Source organism: Hemitrygon akajei, chromosome 8 (assembly GCF_048418815.1).
Source record: "Hemitrygon akajei chromosome 8, sHemAka1.3, whole genome shotgun sequence".
In the NCBI taxonomy this organism is placed as follows: Eukaryota; Metazoa; Chordata; class Chondrichthyes; order Myliobatiformes; family Dasyatidae; genus Hemitrygon; species Hemitrygon akajei.
The window spans coordinates 22,660,547-22,675,371 of NC_133131.1; the positions used below are offsets into that span (position 1 = coordinate 22,660,547).

Here is a 14,825-nt window from a genome sequence, read left to right on the forward strand (position 1 = left end):
GTTAGGGGGACAGATAGGCAATTCTGTGGGCGTGAAAAAAAACCGCAAATGGTAGTCTGCCTCCCAGGTGCCAGGGTTTCTGAACGTGTCTACAATATCCTGAAATGGGAGGGTGAGCAGCCAGAGGTCATGGTACATATTGGTACCAACGATATAGATAGGAAAAGGGAGGAGGTCCTGAAAGTAGAATACAGGGAGTTAAGAAGGGAGCTGAAAAGTAGGACGTCAAGGGGAGTAATCTCGGGATTGCTGCCTGTGCCACGCGACAGTGAGTATAGGAATAGAATGAAGTGGCGGATAAATGTGTGGCTGAAGGATTGGAACAGGGAGCAGGGATTCAGATTTCTGAATCATTGGGACCTCTTTGGGCCAGGTGTGACCTGTACAAAAAGGATAGGTAGCACTTGAAATCGAGGGGGACCAATATCCTGGTGCGGAGGTTTTCTAAATGCTGTTGGGGAGGATTTAAACTAGATTTGCAGGGGGGAGGGAACCAAAGTGAAGAGGCAGAGGATACACAGATAGACAGCTTGTAGGGAGTTTGTGAAGAAGGGTAGGCAGATGATAGTACAAAGATGCACTCAACCTCATGGTTTGAGATGTGTCTATTTTAATGCAAGAAATATCATAAACAAAGCAGGTGAAGTTAGAGCATGGATCAACACATGGAACTATTACGTTGTGGCAACTACAGAGATTTGGATACCTCAAGGACAGAATTGGCTGCTGAGTGTACCAGGCTTTAGATGTTTCAAGAAGGACAGGGAGGGAGGCAAAAGAGGTGGGAGCATGGTATTGCTAATCAGGGATATTGTCACAGCTGCAGAATGGGAGGAATTCATAGAGGGATTTTCTAATGAGTCAGTGTGGGTGAAATTCAGAAACAGGATGGGAGCAATAACTCTACTGGGTGTTTTTTATCGACTCCTCAATAGTAGCAGGGATATCGAGGAGCAGATAGGGAGGCAGATTCTGGAACAGTGCAATAATAATAGGGTTGTTGTAATGGGAGATTTTAACTTTCCTAATATGGAAAGGCATCTCCTTAGAGCAAAGGGTTTAGATGGGCTGGAGTTTGTTAGGTGTGTTCAGGAAGGATTCCTGATGCAATATGTAGATAAGCCACCTAGAAGAAAAGAAGAAGATCTGATATTGGGATATGAACCCGGTCTGGTGTCAGATCTCTCGGTGGGAAAGCATTTTGGAGGGAGTGATCACAACTCTATCTCCTTCACCATAGCACTGCAGAGGGATAGGAGCAGACAATTTGGGAAAGCATTTAATTGGGGTAGGAGGAAATATGATGCTATTTGCCAGGAACTTGGGAGCATAAATTAGGAGCAGATGTTCTCGGGGAAATGCATAACAGAAATATGTCAAATATTCAGGGAATATTTGCATGGTTTTCTGCATAGGTTTGTTCCATTGAGGCAGGGCAAGGATGGTGGAGTAAAAGAACCATGGTGTACAGAGGATGTGGAAACTCTGGTTAAGAAGAAAAGAAAAGCTTACAAAAGGTTCAAGAAACTAGGTACTGATAGAGTTCTAGAAAATTACAAGGTTACCAGGAAGGAGCTTAAGAATGCAATTAGGTGAGCTAGAAGGGGCCATGAGAAGCACTTGGTGAGCAGAATTAAGAAAAACCCCAAGGCATTCTACAAGTATGTGAAGAGCAAGGGGATGAGCCGTGTGAGAATAGGACCAAACAGGTGCAATAGTGGAAATGTGTGCATGGAGTCGGAGGAAGTAGCGGAGGTACTTAATGAATATTTTGCTTCAGTATTCACCAGGGAAAAGGACTTTGTCAATTGTTGGGATGACTTACAGTGGGCTGAAACACTTGAGCATATAGACATTAAGAAAGAGAATGTGCTGGATCTTTTGAAAAGCATTAAGTTAGAAAAGTCACTGGGACCGGACGAGATATACCCCAGGCTTCTGTGGGAAGTGAGGAAGGAGATTGCTGAGTCTCTGGTGATGTTTGCATCATCAGTAGGGGCGGGAGAAGTACCGGAGGATTGGAGGGTTGCAAATGTTGTTCCCTTGTTCAAGGAAGGGAGTAGAGATAACCCAGGAAATAAAAGGCCAATGTCTTATTTCAGTGGTAGGCAATTTATTGGAGAAGATCCTGAGAGACAGGATTATGAGCATTTGGAGAGATATAATCTGATTAGGGATAGTCAGCATGGCTTTGTCAAGGGCAGTCATTCCTTACGAGCCTAATTGAATTCTTTGAGGATGTAACAAAACACATCAATGAAGGTAGAGCAGTGGATGTAGTGTATATGGATTTCAGTAAGGCATTTGGTAAGGTTCCCCAAGCAAGGCTCATTCAGAAAGTAAGGAGGCATGGGATCCAAGGAGACCTTGCTTTGTGGATCCAGAATTGGCTTGCCGTCAGATGGCAAAGGGTGGTTGTAAATGGTTCGTATTTTACCATGGAGTTCAGTGACCAGTGGTGTTCCACAGGGATTTGTTCTGAGACCCCTCCTCTTTGTGCTTTTTATGAATGACCTGGATGAAGAAGCAGATGGGTAGGTCAGTAAATATGCTGATGACACAAAAGTTGGGGGTGTTGTGGATAGTCTGGAGGGTTGTCAGAGGTTACAGCAGGACATCAATAGGATGCAGAACTGGGCTGAGAAGTGGCAAATGGAGTTCAACCCAGATAAGTGTGAAGTGGTTCATTTTGGTAGGTCAAAATTGAAGACAGAATATAGTATTAATGGTAAGGCTCTTGGCAGTGTGGATGATCAGAGAGATCTTGGGGTCCGTGTCCATAGGACACTCAAAGCAGCTGCACAGGTTGACAATGTTGTTAAGAAGGCATACAGTGTATTGGCCTTCATCAACCAAGGGATTGAGTTCAAGAGCCGAGAAGTAAGGTTACAGCTACCGTATATAAGAACTTGGTCAGACCCCATTTAGAGTACTGTGTTCAGTTCTGGTCACCTCACTACAGCAAGGTTGTGGATACTATAGAGAGAGTGCAGAGGAGATTTACAAGGATTGGAGAGCATGCCTTATGAGAATAGGTTTAGTGAAGCTGGCCTTTTCTCCTTGGAGTGATGGAGGATGAGAGGTGACCTGATAGAGGTATATAAGATGATGAAGGGCATTGATCATGTGGATAGCCAGAGGCTTTTTCCCAGGGTTGAAGTGGCTAACATGAGGGGGCATGGTTTTAAGGTGCCTGGAAGCAGGTACAGAGGGGATGCCTGGTGTAAGTTTTTCCACACAGAGAGTGGTAAGTGCGTGGAATGCACTGCCAGCAACAGTGGTAGAGGTGGATACAACAGGTTCTTTTAAGAGACTCTTAGATAGGAACGTGGAGCTTAAAAAAATAGAGGGCTATATGGTAGGGTAACTCAAGGAAGCTTCTCAAGTAGGTTACATGGTCAGCACAACATTGTGGGCTGAAGGGCCTGTAATGTGCTGCCGATTTCTATGTTCTATGCTGTTCAATGTTCTCAGTGTTTGGTGCTGGTAAGCAAAGTTGGTTAGAGTTCCAGCTGGTATTGCTAACATGATGTTGCCACGGTTCTGTTGTTTATGCCTCTACCGATCCAAAAACACGCAGGGGCTCAGTTGTAACCACTCAACCAGCAGAAGTTGATGGTTGCGTGACAGAAGCCAGATTTCTGGAAAACAAATGAGGGAATAGGATTGATGGGATTTCTCTGAGCTGGTCAGACTTGATGAGCGGGACAGCCTCATCCTCTGTCGGTAAGGAAATAACACCGATAGGGAAGGTGCAGTTGAAACAGGGAGCGGTTATTGAGGGTGTGTGGTGAACTACATATACCTGTCTGGACACGCCCCCTGCTGAATGCTCCTGTGGCTCCTCCCACAGACCCCTGTATAAAGGTGATGGAGGTCTGAGCCCGGCCTCTCTGTCTCCAGGATGTAGTATGGTGGTCAACCACTGCTTGTTCCTTCTTCCAGTCAATAAAAGCCGATATCTCGCTTTTACGTCTCAGAGTGAGTTATTGATGGTGCATCAGGGTGGGAAGTCGGAAGCTATGTAAACGTTTTGCTTTGTCCTGGGTGGTGTGGATCTTCAACATTGTTACAGAAGTTGCAGTCATCCAGGTGACTGAAGAGTGAACTACACAAATGGTCACTGGGACCCCATGGTCTTATTGAAACTTCTGCCCTGACCGTGTTGGAGCTTAGGGCCAATGTGACAGAGATCTGACCATCCCTCAGAAATAATACAGCTGGCATCAGAGACTGTAGGGAAGGTTGTGGGGACACTGTGGTTCTGAATCAGAATCAGATTTATATCATTGAAAAATGTTGTGAAATTTATTGCCTTTTTGGCAGAGTTCAGTGCATTCCATAAAAAAGTGCTATAAATCACAGTCAGAAATATATGTATACAGTAAATTAAATGAGTAAAGAAAGCAGAAATAGTGAGATAGTGTTCATGGGTGGGTTCATTGTCCGTTCAGTAATCTGATGATGGAGGGGAAGAGGCTGTCCCTAAAGCAGTGAGTGTGTGTCCCCAGGCTCCTGTACCTCCTCTCTGATGATGGAGGGGAAGGGGCTGTCCCTAAAGTATTGAGTGTGTGTCCCCAGGCTCCTGTACCTCCTCTCTGATGATGGAGGGGAAGGGGCTGTCCCTAAAGTATTGAGTGTGTGTCCCCAGGCTCCTGTACCTCCTCTCTGATGATGGAGGGGAAGGGGCTGTCCCTAAAGTATTGAGTGTGTGTCCCCAGGCTCCTGTACCTCCTCTCTGATGGTGGTAATACAAAGGGAGCATACCCTGGATGACAGGGGCCCTGAGCAATGGATGCCTCCTTTTTGAGGCATCACCTTCTGAAGATGTCCTCAGATGTCTGTCACCCAGATCTACGAGTGACTGTAGCACGCCAAACCTTAGGCCAGAATCCCCACTCGGAAATTCCCCTGCTTTTATCTGAAAGGAACCCTACGCAGTTGGTACTGCATAGACAGTTCTTGGTTTTACTGATTCTCCCCGTTTCCAAGACAGTGGTGTGAGGTTCCTCTATTTCCCGGGCTTCCTTCCTTGCCAGTAATTCAGTCGAGCCCTCTGGAGCGGGTCAGGCTGATGCCTGGAAGGAAAGAGTAAGAATCCTGGTGAAGTGCCGAGTTATAGTTTTAGACATTTGGTGGACCAGCAAGGAGAGGAAAGGCATGTTGGCTGGCCTCAGTCATACCCCAGGCTGAGTGTGAGAGAGGGTGGGAAGATGTTCAAACACCCTACCAAGTGTATTGCAGATTCTCCTTTAGATAATAGCGAGCTCCAGTTACTGGAACCTCCTCCTCCTCCGGTAGAATAGTTAGAGGGGGCTGAATAGCCTCCTGCTGTTCCTTCATTGTGCTGTAGAAGGGTTAAGATCACAGACACCAGTGAGGTGAAATGGAAATGCTAACCGGAGTCTGGTAACACTGGCCAACTGTGTTTGTTTGGCTCACTTCCCTGGGTGACTGCCTCCTACCAGCTTTACACTGATACTTCCTGACGAGAGAGGATGAGGCCTCCCTACGTATTTCCCAGAAACCTGCTTTCTGTCACACACCCGGCAACTTCCGCCGGTTAAGTGGGTACCACTGACTCCCCTGCGTGTTCTGTATCAGCGGAGATATAAAAAACAACAGAACCATCGCGAAGTGGGAGCACACAAGAACTCAGCAGGCAGAGCAGCAAACTGTGGAGGCAAATGAGCAGTCAGTGCTTCGGGTAAAGGGACTCGACCTGAGACGTCATCGACTGTATTTCCCTCCCCAGATGCTGCCTGGCCTGCTGAGTTCCTTCAGCATCTTAAGCAATGCACACAAAGTGCTGGGGGAACTCAGCAGGGCAGGCAGCATCTGTCGAGAAAAAGTAAACAGTCGATGTTTCGGGCCGAGATCCTCCATCATCTTTCAGCATCTTGTTTGTTGCTCCAGCTGCCAGTGGCCTTTCATGTCTCCATTACTAAGTGGCTTCCATCTAGAGCATATCCTTGCTCCATTTAATGAATGGAAATGTAAATATTAAATCCTTTATTCCTGAGCTTATTTCTATACTCTCCTTATCATAGTCAATTTGGTGAAGTTGTAGGAAGCTACTTCTACTGTTGGCCGTGTGAATAGGAAAATCTGATAGGGACCTAGTGCCACCTGCTGGCGGCTCTAAGTCATTGTCTCCAATATTAATTATTGGCAGTACTGCTCTCTTCAGCTTTAAAGCAAAACCTCTCCCCAATTGATCCACTATGGTAGGCTGCAAGATCTCATTTAGATTCCAGTAACATAATAGTTAAGTGATACCCGGGGGATTAGACTATTGAACTGGAAATATGAACTGAAATTCCACCACAGCTCCTGGGTGTCATTTCCACATAAACACTGGGGCAAGGCTTCTGCTGAGATCTGTGTGAATCGGCCGGCTGATGAGGACATAACTCAGCTATCTCTAAGAGTGATGCACCATCAATAACTCACTCTGAGACGTAAGAAGCGAGATATCGGCTTTTATTGACTGGAAGAATGAACAACACTACATCCTGGAGAATGAGGCCGGGCTCAGGCCTCAATCGCCTTTATACAGGGGTCTGTGGGAGGAGCCACAGGAGCAGTCCAGACAGGTATATGTAGTTCACCACAAAGTGGAAGCAGCGGAGCAGTAGGTGCAAAGCAATGGAGCACTGGGAAGTCCATCAGCAGGAAATGAGCATGGTTAATGGTGGGAATACAGCAGGGGAGAAGTGGTCTGTGAATGAACGGGAGGAACCCACTGTCAAGAGGAAGCGAAAGTTTTTATTCAACTTAATTATGAGAATAATCAGGCAGATGAAAGGGTTAACATCTGAGGAGCATTTGACACCTCTGGGCCTGTACGTGCTGGAATTTAGAAGAATGGGGGAGGTGGTCTCATTGAAACCTATCGAATATTGTAAGGCCTAGATAGAGTGGGTGTGGAGAAAATGTTTCTTATAGTGGGAGAGTCTAGGATCAGATGGCACAGCCTCTGCGTAGAAAGATATCCCTTTAGAACAGCGATGAAGAGTAAGTTCTTTAGCCAGGGGGTGGTGAATCTGTGGAATTCATTGTCACAGATGGCTGTGGAGGCCAAGTCATTGGGTATATTTAAAGCAGAGGTTAATAGGTTTGTAAATAGTAAGGTTATGGTGAGAAGGCAGGAGAACAGGGTTGACAGGGAATGGCAGAACGGAGTCAATGGGCAGTATGCCTGCTGTGTCTAATGGTATTACGGTCTTAATTACCTTAAATATTTTTAAGAGGTTAAAATTGAATCATGCTCATTGAAAATTATAAGCAGGCAGATAATTATAGGGCCTCACTCAATCTCTTGGTTTAGTAGTAATTCATAAATCAATTGAATTAGTCTGCCGTACTGATGAATTTCCCATCAGAGTTTCAGTTGTGATTCTGTAACTTGCTGCTAGCTACTCATTGTCCTTCATTTGGCCCGCTAAGGATTAGCTGTTAATCTTATAGAGTCATGGAAGTAGGCCTTTTGGCCCAGTTTGCCCAGGAGGGCCAAGATACCTGTCAAAGCTTGTTCCATTTGCCTGTGTCTGGCCCATATCCCTCTAAAAATTTCCGTCCCTCCCAACCTGTGCAAATATCATAGAAACATAGAAAATCCATAGCACAATATAGGCCCTTCGGCCCACAAAGCTGTGCCGAACATGTCCTTACCTTAGAACTACCTAGGCTTACCCATAACCCTCTATTTTTCTAAGCTCCATGTAGCCATCCAGGAATCTCTTAAAAGACCCTATCGTTTCCGCCTCCACCACAGTCGCCGGCAGCCCATTCCACACACTCACCACTCTCTGCGTAAAAAAACTTACCCCTGACATCTCCTCTGTACCTACTTCCAAGCATATATCCTTTAAGCATTGTACACGTACCACTTCTACCACCTCCTCAGGCAGCTCGTTCCATTCCCTCATCGCCTCTGTGTGGAAAACCTGCTCTTCACATTCTTTAAAGCTTCACCTCGCTCTTCAAACCTAAATCCTCAATATTAGACTCCCCAACCCTGGAAATTATCATCCAGCCTGTCGCTGGATCTCATGAACTTATAAACCTCTATAAGGATACACTCGAAGGGTCTGGGCCCAAATCGTCGACTATACTTTTTTTCCACAGATGCTGCCTGACCTGCTGAGTTCCTCCAGCATTTTGTGTGTGTTGTTTGGATTTCCAGCATCTACAGGTTTTCTCTTATTTAAGGATACTCCTCAACCCCTTTTGACCCAGGGAAAACTGCCCCATCCAATCTCTCATGGAGTCACAGAGTCATAGAACACTACAGCTCAGAAACAGACCCTTCAGCCCATCTAGTCCATGCCAAACATTTAATCTGCTTAGTCCCATCGACTTGCACCCGGACAAAGCCCTCCATACCCCTCCCATCCATGTACCTATCCAGATTACTCTTAAATGGTGAAATCGACCCCACGTCCACCACTTGCACTGGGGGCTTGATCCACATTCATGTGGTTTCCTTTCATGACTGTAATCTATTGAAATACCCTGGGAAAGTCCTTGCTTGATTAAGTCAGGGTCGGAGATTCTCCTCTGGGGTGTCAACTTGTTAAGAGTTGGCAATGCAGCCACGTACACACACCATTGACTATCCCCATTTTATCATCAGCTTCCCCAAGATCATTGTCAACGGTAAAAAGGTCAGCGTGAACACGATGGATCCTAGGGCCCGTTTCTACGCAGAATGAGTCATCCACACAGAGGGGTTATTCACAATAGCCAATTAACTTGCCCAACTTGCACCTTTTTGGGTTGTTTGAGCTATCTGACTTTATTTTATTTGTGTTTAATTATCTGTGATCATTTTAGTGTTGGTTTATTTTAGGTCATTAAAAATAATTTAAATCAATTTGAGCAGTTATTAAATATTGCAATAAAAACATCTAAAAACAGTTCAAAGGCCTTTGACAGCTTTCTGTCTGGCTGTTCTGAAGGTGGGCTGGAATGGGGCAGTCCCTGAGGCCTAGTTGCTTCTCAGAGCCTGCTTGGCTGGAGAACAGTTGCTTGTAAGACACTGCCATGCAAGCTGTCCCTCTACTTGACATTTAAGGTATTGGTCCTTTCCTCTTCCAGCTGTATAGTTCCCTGATACACCACTCACCTCATCTTCACCTCCCATCATGCACCCTACAACCAGTAACCCAGCCTGCCTGCTTCCTCTTCTCCTCTCAGCCAATGACAGCAGAGGAGGGATGAACGCCTCTGGTGTAAGTTGATCTCTTCTACATGGACCCTTATAACGATTTTCAGCAGCGAAATGGATCATTTTGCCACCATTGTCAAAGGAAAGTTTACAGGCTATTCAAAGGGACAGGACAGTGACACAGTGGGTAGTGTTGCTGCCTCAGAGACCCAGGGATCCAGGGTTGATCCTGTTGTGGTCTGTGCAACGCCTACACCTTCTCCCTGGGTTTCTGCCCACATCCCAATTACTAATTACCACTTGGTATGAGTAAGAATCAAAGGGGAGTTGACAGACATGTGAGAGGGGGAGGGTAAGTTGTCAGGCTAAAAGGTGGGGGAGGGCTGTGATGAAATCACTCTGTGATAGCTAACATTGACCTGATAGGCCAAATGGTCTTGTACTGTAATAAGTAATTAAGTAAATTGCAAGTAAGCTTCTTATCCAAGTCAGCTCTACATTTGCCCACTTCTTGCAGGAACTGCTTGTTAGGGATAGCTGTGGGGAGAGGGTCCTTGGCTCATTCTCCCCTCAGCGAACCCAACTGCACGGAGAGCAATTAATGCATCCTCCCCATCATCACCTTGGCTGGTATAAATGAATGCAGCACCAGACAGAGGGCAGTCAATCTTCGTTTAATAACATCCCTGCCAATTGCTTCGGGTTGCTTTATACAAAACACTTCCTTTTATATGACGTTGTTCGTATCCTTGGGACAGCCCACCACTCTTCGCAGACACTTTCTGATGCGTAGTGTTCTAATTCAAAAACACAACAGCTACTTTGCAGACAGTAATCTTCCACTAACAATATAATGACTGGATAATCACCATCATGTTGATTAAGGGATAAATATTGCCAAGATATTGTGGACAGCTCCCCTCCTCTCCTTTGCAATAGTATCTAAGGACAGAGTAACTCTGTCACATTGATGGTTTCCCCTGAAAGTCAGCACCTCTACCAGCGCGGTTATTGACGTGTCAGCCGAGATTTCATGCTCAAGTGTTTTGTGTGGGTTTTGGACCCAACGCTACTAATAAGGATCAAGGATTACCTGTTAGGAATTTGCTGTGGTTGTGTTGGCACAAAATGCAACAATAAACAACTTCAGCAATTATAAAGAATTATATAAAGTTAGAGGTTAAAGCACAGATACACAAATACCTGTATGTATTTACAATGCAGACAGCATTATAAAAAGTCGTTTGAAGTGTTTATGTTTTAATTGCCCTCCAGCACTTTCTGAAAGGGATCTTTTGGAAGTTTAGATGGTGGGTAGTTTCTGCAATATTTCTGCCCTGTTTCTTATAAGACCATAAGACAAAGGAGCAGAATTAGGCCATTTGGCCCATCGAGTCTGCTCCGCCATTCAATCATGGCTGATCCCTTTTTTCTACCTCCTGCTGGACAGATACCGTGGACACATGCAAGTCCTGCAGTGATAGCAGACTGCAGACTGTTCTGCTGTCTGACAGTTTGCTGTGGTTAAGTCTAAGGCCCATGTATGTAGCTAGGATGCCTGAGACTTCTGCACCATACTGCATTTGTCAACATGGAGCAAGGAGTGAGTTCGTAAATCTGGCAGAAGCAAAGGATTTTGGGAATGGAGAGGGGGAGCTCCGTGGGAGGGGTTGTGGATCAAATGGTAGAGGAGTGCCGGGGTGGGGGGTGGGGGGGGGGGGTGAGGCAGGTGCAGACTCCCCCAGCCCTGAGACACCAGGGAAAGTCATTTGATTCCAAACAATTGGTTTATTGATCATTACAAAATGTCTATCTGGTGTTTCCCACTCCCTCCTCCTCTGCCTTCCCATTTTCCCTTTTCCCAACAATAATTCCCCTCTCCCTTCCCTCTTCCTACTCTCAGCCCAGAATAGAGACACATATCAGTTTTATTATCCATCACATGTGCATGAAATCTGTTGGGGTTTTTTCTGGCAGCAGTACAGCACAACACACAAAATTATACAGCTGTATATGTGTGTCTAAGAATTTTGCAGAGGACTGTATATTGTAAGAGGATGCTGCACTAAACCAGACAGTAATGGCTGATGTGAGGATGCTCTCTATCAGGGGTACCCAACCTTTTTTAGGCCATGAATTCCTACCATTAACCAAGGGGTCCGTGGACCCCAGATTGGGAACTACTGGTCTTTATGATAACAGTGCAGGACTGTATCAATGTGTTCTGGGAAAGATGGAATTTTATCAGTTGCCACAAGCAGTACCATACATCCTCTGCCAAGTTTTTTTTTGCTAACGAAGGAGACATGGTTCTCCCACATGAGGTTCTGTGAAATGATGATGCCCAGGCACCAGAATATTGAAACGGTGCTAACGGTAGAGTTGTTGATGATGAGTGGGCAGAGAGGAGACACACTTCTCCTGAAGTCGATCTGCATCTCCACGGTTTTGAGGGCATTCAGCTCCAAGTCGTTGAGATTGCACCAGGACAGCAGCTTGGTTACTTCCTGGTGGTTCAGGGATTCATAACAAAGAGGGGAAGGTTCCCACAATGCCGTTGTGAGTGCTGAGGCGGGGTGGCCTTCTGACCTGTTCCCCGCTCAAAGACAAGTGGAGCACATCCAGCCGCAGGTTTTGCATCTCAATGTCTTTCCTCTGCGCTTTCTTTCCCCAGTTATATTCTGCACCGACCCCAGCGTCATCGATCATAGTCGCAGGATTGTTTCCGATCCGAAGTTTTCCATCGGTTCCACGGTCCAATACATTTGTAACAAAGGGTACGCCCTGGCCGGGAGCGGCATACTGACGTGCTACAACAGGCGGTCTGCGAACCCAAAGTGGAGTGACAGGGTGCCAAAGTGTATCCGTGAGTACACTAACCTTCAATTGTGCATTGTGTTCACTACTTCATGCTAGACTTGCATATATAACCTCTTACCTTCAAATTTATTGTCATTCAGCCGTGGGCATGTATACCACCAAATAAAACAATGCTCTCCAGACCAAGGTGCTCAACACAGTACGTATAACTCACACACAACACATAAGGTAATATTTCCACAAATAGATTAGCAAATAACAAAATGTATTCCAGAAGATTGACTTTTAGCGTAAAGTGCATTTACGACGCAAGTTAAAATGTAAGCAGTATAATGCCACTGGTGCTTCATACGTAATGAGACCTGAGTAGATAGATAGATAGATAGATAGATAGATACTTTATTCATCCCCATGGGGAAATTCAACTTTTTTCCAATGTCCCATACACTTGTTGTAGCAAAACTAATTACATACAATACTTAACTCAGTAAAAAAAATATGATATGCATCTAAATCACTATCTCAAAAAGCATTAATAATAGCTTTTAAAAAAGTTATTAAGTCCTGGCGGTAGAATTGTAAAGCCTAATGGCATTGGGGAGTATTGACCTCTTCATCCTGTCTGAGGAGCATTGCATCGATAGTAACCTGTCGCTGAAACTGCTTCTCTGTCTCTGGATGGTGCTATGTAGAGGATGTTCAGAGTTATCCATAATTGACCGTAGCCTACTCAGCGCCCTTCGCTCAGCTACCGATGTTAAACTTTCCAGTACTTTGCCCACGACAGAGCCCGCCTTCCTTACCAGCTTATTAAGACGTGAGGCGTCCCTCTTCTTAATGCTTCCTCCCCAACACGCCACCACAAAGAAGAGGGCGCTCTCCACAACTGACCTATAGAACATCTTCAGCATCTCACTACAGACATTGAATGACGCCAACCTTCTTAGGAAGTACAGTCGACTCTGTGCCTTCCTGCACAAGGCATCTGTGTTGGCAGTCCAGTCTAGCTTCTCGTCTAACTGTACTCCCAGATACTTGTAGGTCTTAACCTGCTCCACACAAATGATCGCCATGAAGTTTCGTAGTCTTGTGAACCTGGTGGTTGTGGTGAACTAGATATACCTGTCTGACTGCTCCTGTGGCTCCTCCCAAGACCCTGCTGACTACCCCTGTGGCTCCTCCCACAGACCCCTGTATAAAGGCGACTGTGGCCTGCTGCTCTCCCTCATTTTCCCCAGGATGTAGCCGATATCTCACTTCCTAAGTCTCGGCGTGAGTTATTGATGGTGCATCAATTTTATTGACTGAAAGTTACAACATGGAAACGCATCCCTGCTATGTCCACAGTGATAGAGGGTCCTCCTTTATGAGTGACGAGTTGCGCCGGTTCCTGCTTGCTAGGGGCATAGCTACTAGTCGCACCACGAGTTATAATCCCCGGGGGAATGGCCAGGTGGAGAGGGAGAATGCCACAGTGTGGAAGGCCATACTTTTAGCCCTTAAGTCACAAGGGTTGCCGGTCTCCCGATGGCAGGAGGTCCTCCCTGAGGCACTCCACTCTATCCGCTCCCTGTTGTGTACGTCCACTAATGCCACCCCTCACGAACGCTTATTCTCTTTTCCCAGGAAGTCTGTCACTGGGACCACCCTGCCAATTTGGCTGACGTCCCCGGGCCAGTGCTGCTGCGTAAACATGCGAGGAGTAATAAGTACTCACCACTGGTCGAGAAGGTTCACCTCCTGCATGCTAATCCCCAGTATGCCTACGTGGTCTTGCCTGATGGGCGGGAGGACACGGTCTCTGTCCGCGACCTGGCGCCCGCCGGAGCAGCAGACCACTACCCCGAGCACTCCACGGTAACTATGCACCCTGTACCCGAGGTGACTCCGCACGCCCCGTGCCCCACACAGACTCCGTATGCGTCTGTTCCAGGGCCCTCGCTCACACGCGAGGGGTCCCTGACACCTCCTGTTGGGACAGAATTAACCCACTCTCCGCCTTCGGAGCACACACCACCTCCGGCACCTGTGCCGTCATCACCTCCGGCTCCTGTGCAATTGCAGCCGGAGCTACGTAGATCGCAGCGAACGATTCGACCACCTGATCGACTTAACCTGTAAATATGCTTGGGAATTTTTTTAAACAAAGGGGGGGTGAATGTGGTGAACTAGATATACCTGTCTGACTGCTCCTGTGGCTCCTCCCAAGACCCTGCTGACTACCCCTGTGGCTCCTCCCACAGACCCCTGTATAAAGGCGACTGTGGCCTGCTGCTCTCCCTCATTTTCCCCAGGATGTAGCCGATATCTCACTTCCTAAGTCTCGGCGTGAGTTATTGATGGTGCATCAGTGGTGTGGGAGCTAACTTTCCTGTACCTTCTTCCCGAAAGCTGTAGTGAGAAAGGAGAATGGCCTAGAAAAGTCTCCTTCTAGTTCCTAACTACCTCTTAGATAAAAAATGTTTTTACCAATGTCGGTCCTATCAATCACTTCAACCTGCGTCTTCTCATTACGCTACACAATGCCCTGTGCGAATATATTAATTTTCCAACATAATATTGACATAATATTATGCACAGAACCTCAAGAGACTGTGGGCTGTTTATTTTCTAATACAGATAACATGAGTTGCATTGAAGAAGGCAGCAATTAATATTCATTCTTAATTGTCCTGGCAAAAGTAGTGGTGAACACCTGCTCTGATCTTTCTGGTGAGACAATATCACTGTTGTGTTATTTATCAGTGTGTATAGTTTTCCATACATTCAATGGTACTTCTTTACTTTCCTTGTAATGCCTTCAAAAATGAATCTCAAGGTAGTATATGGTAAC

At 46.1% G+C, this 14,825-nt stretch overlaps 1 protein-coding gene across 2 annotated transcripts in view; it reads left to right on the plus strand.

The window, feature by feature from the left end:
* sez6b (seizure related 6 homolog b) overlaps positions 1–14,825 on the plus strand; it is a 919,909-nt gene that overhangs the window by 870,941 nt on the left and 34,143 nt on the right. For both annotated transcript variants that reach the window (XM_073053431.1, XM_073053432.1), the window contains exon 12: positions 11,847–12,038. In XM_073053431.1, the coding sequence (XP_072909532.1) occupies positions 11,847–12,038 (192 nt within the window). The remainder of the gene's footprint in view (positions 1–11,846; positions 12,039–14,825) is intronic.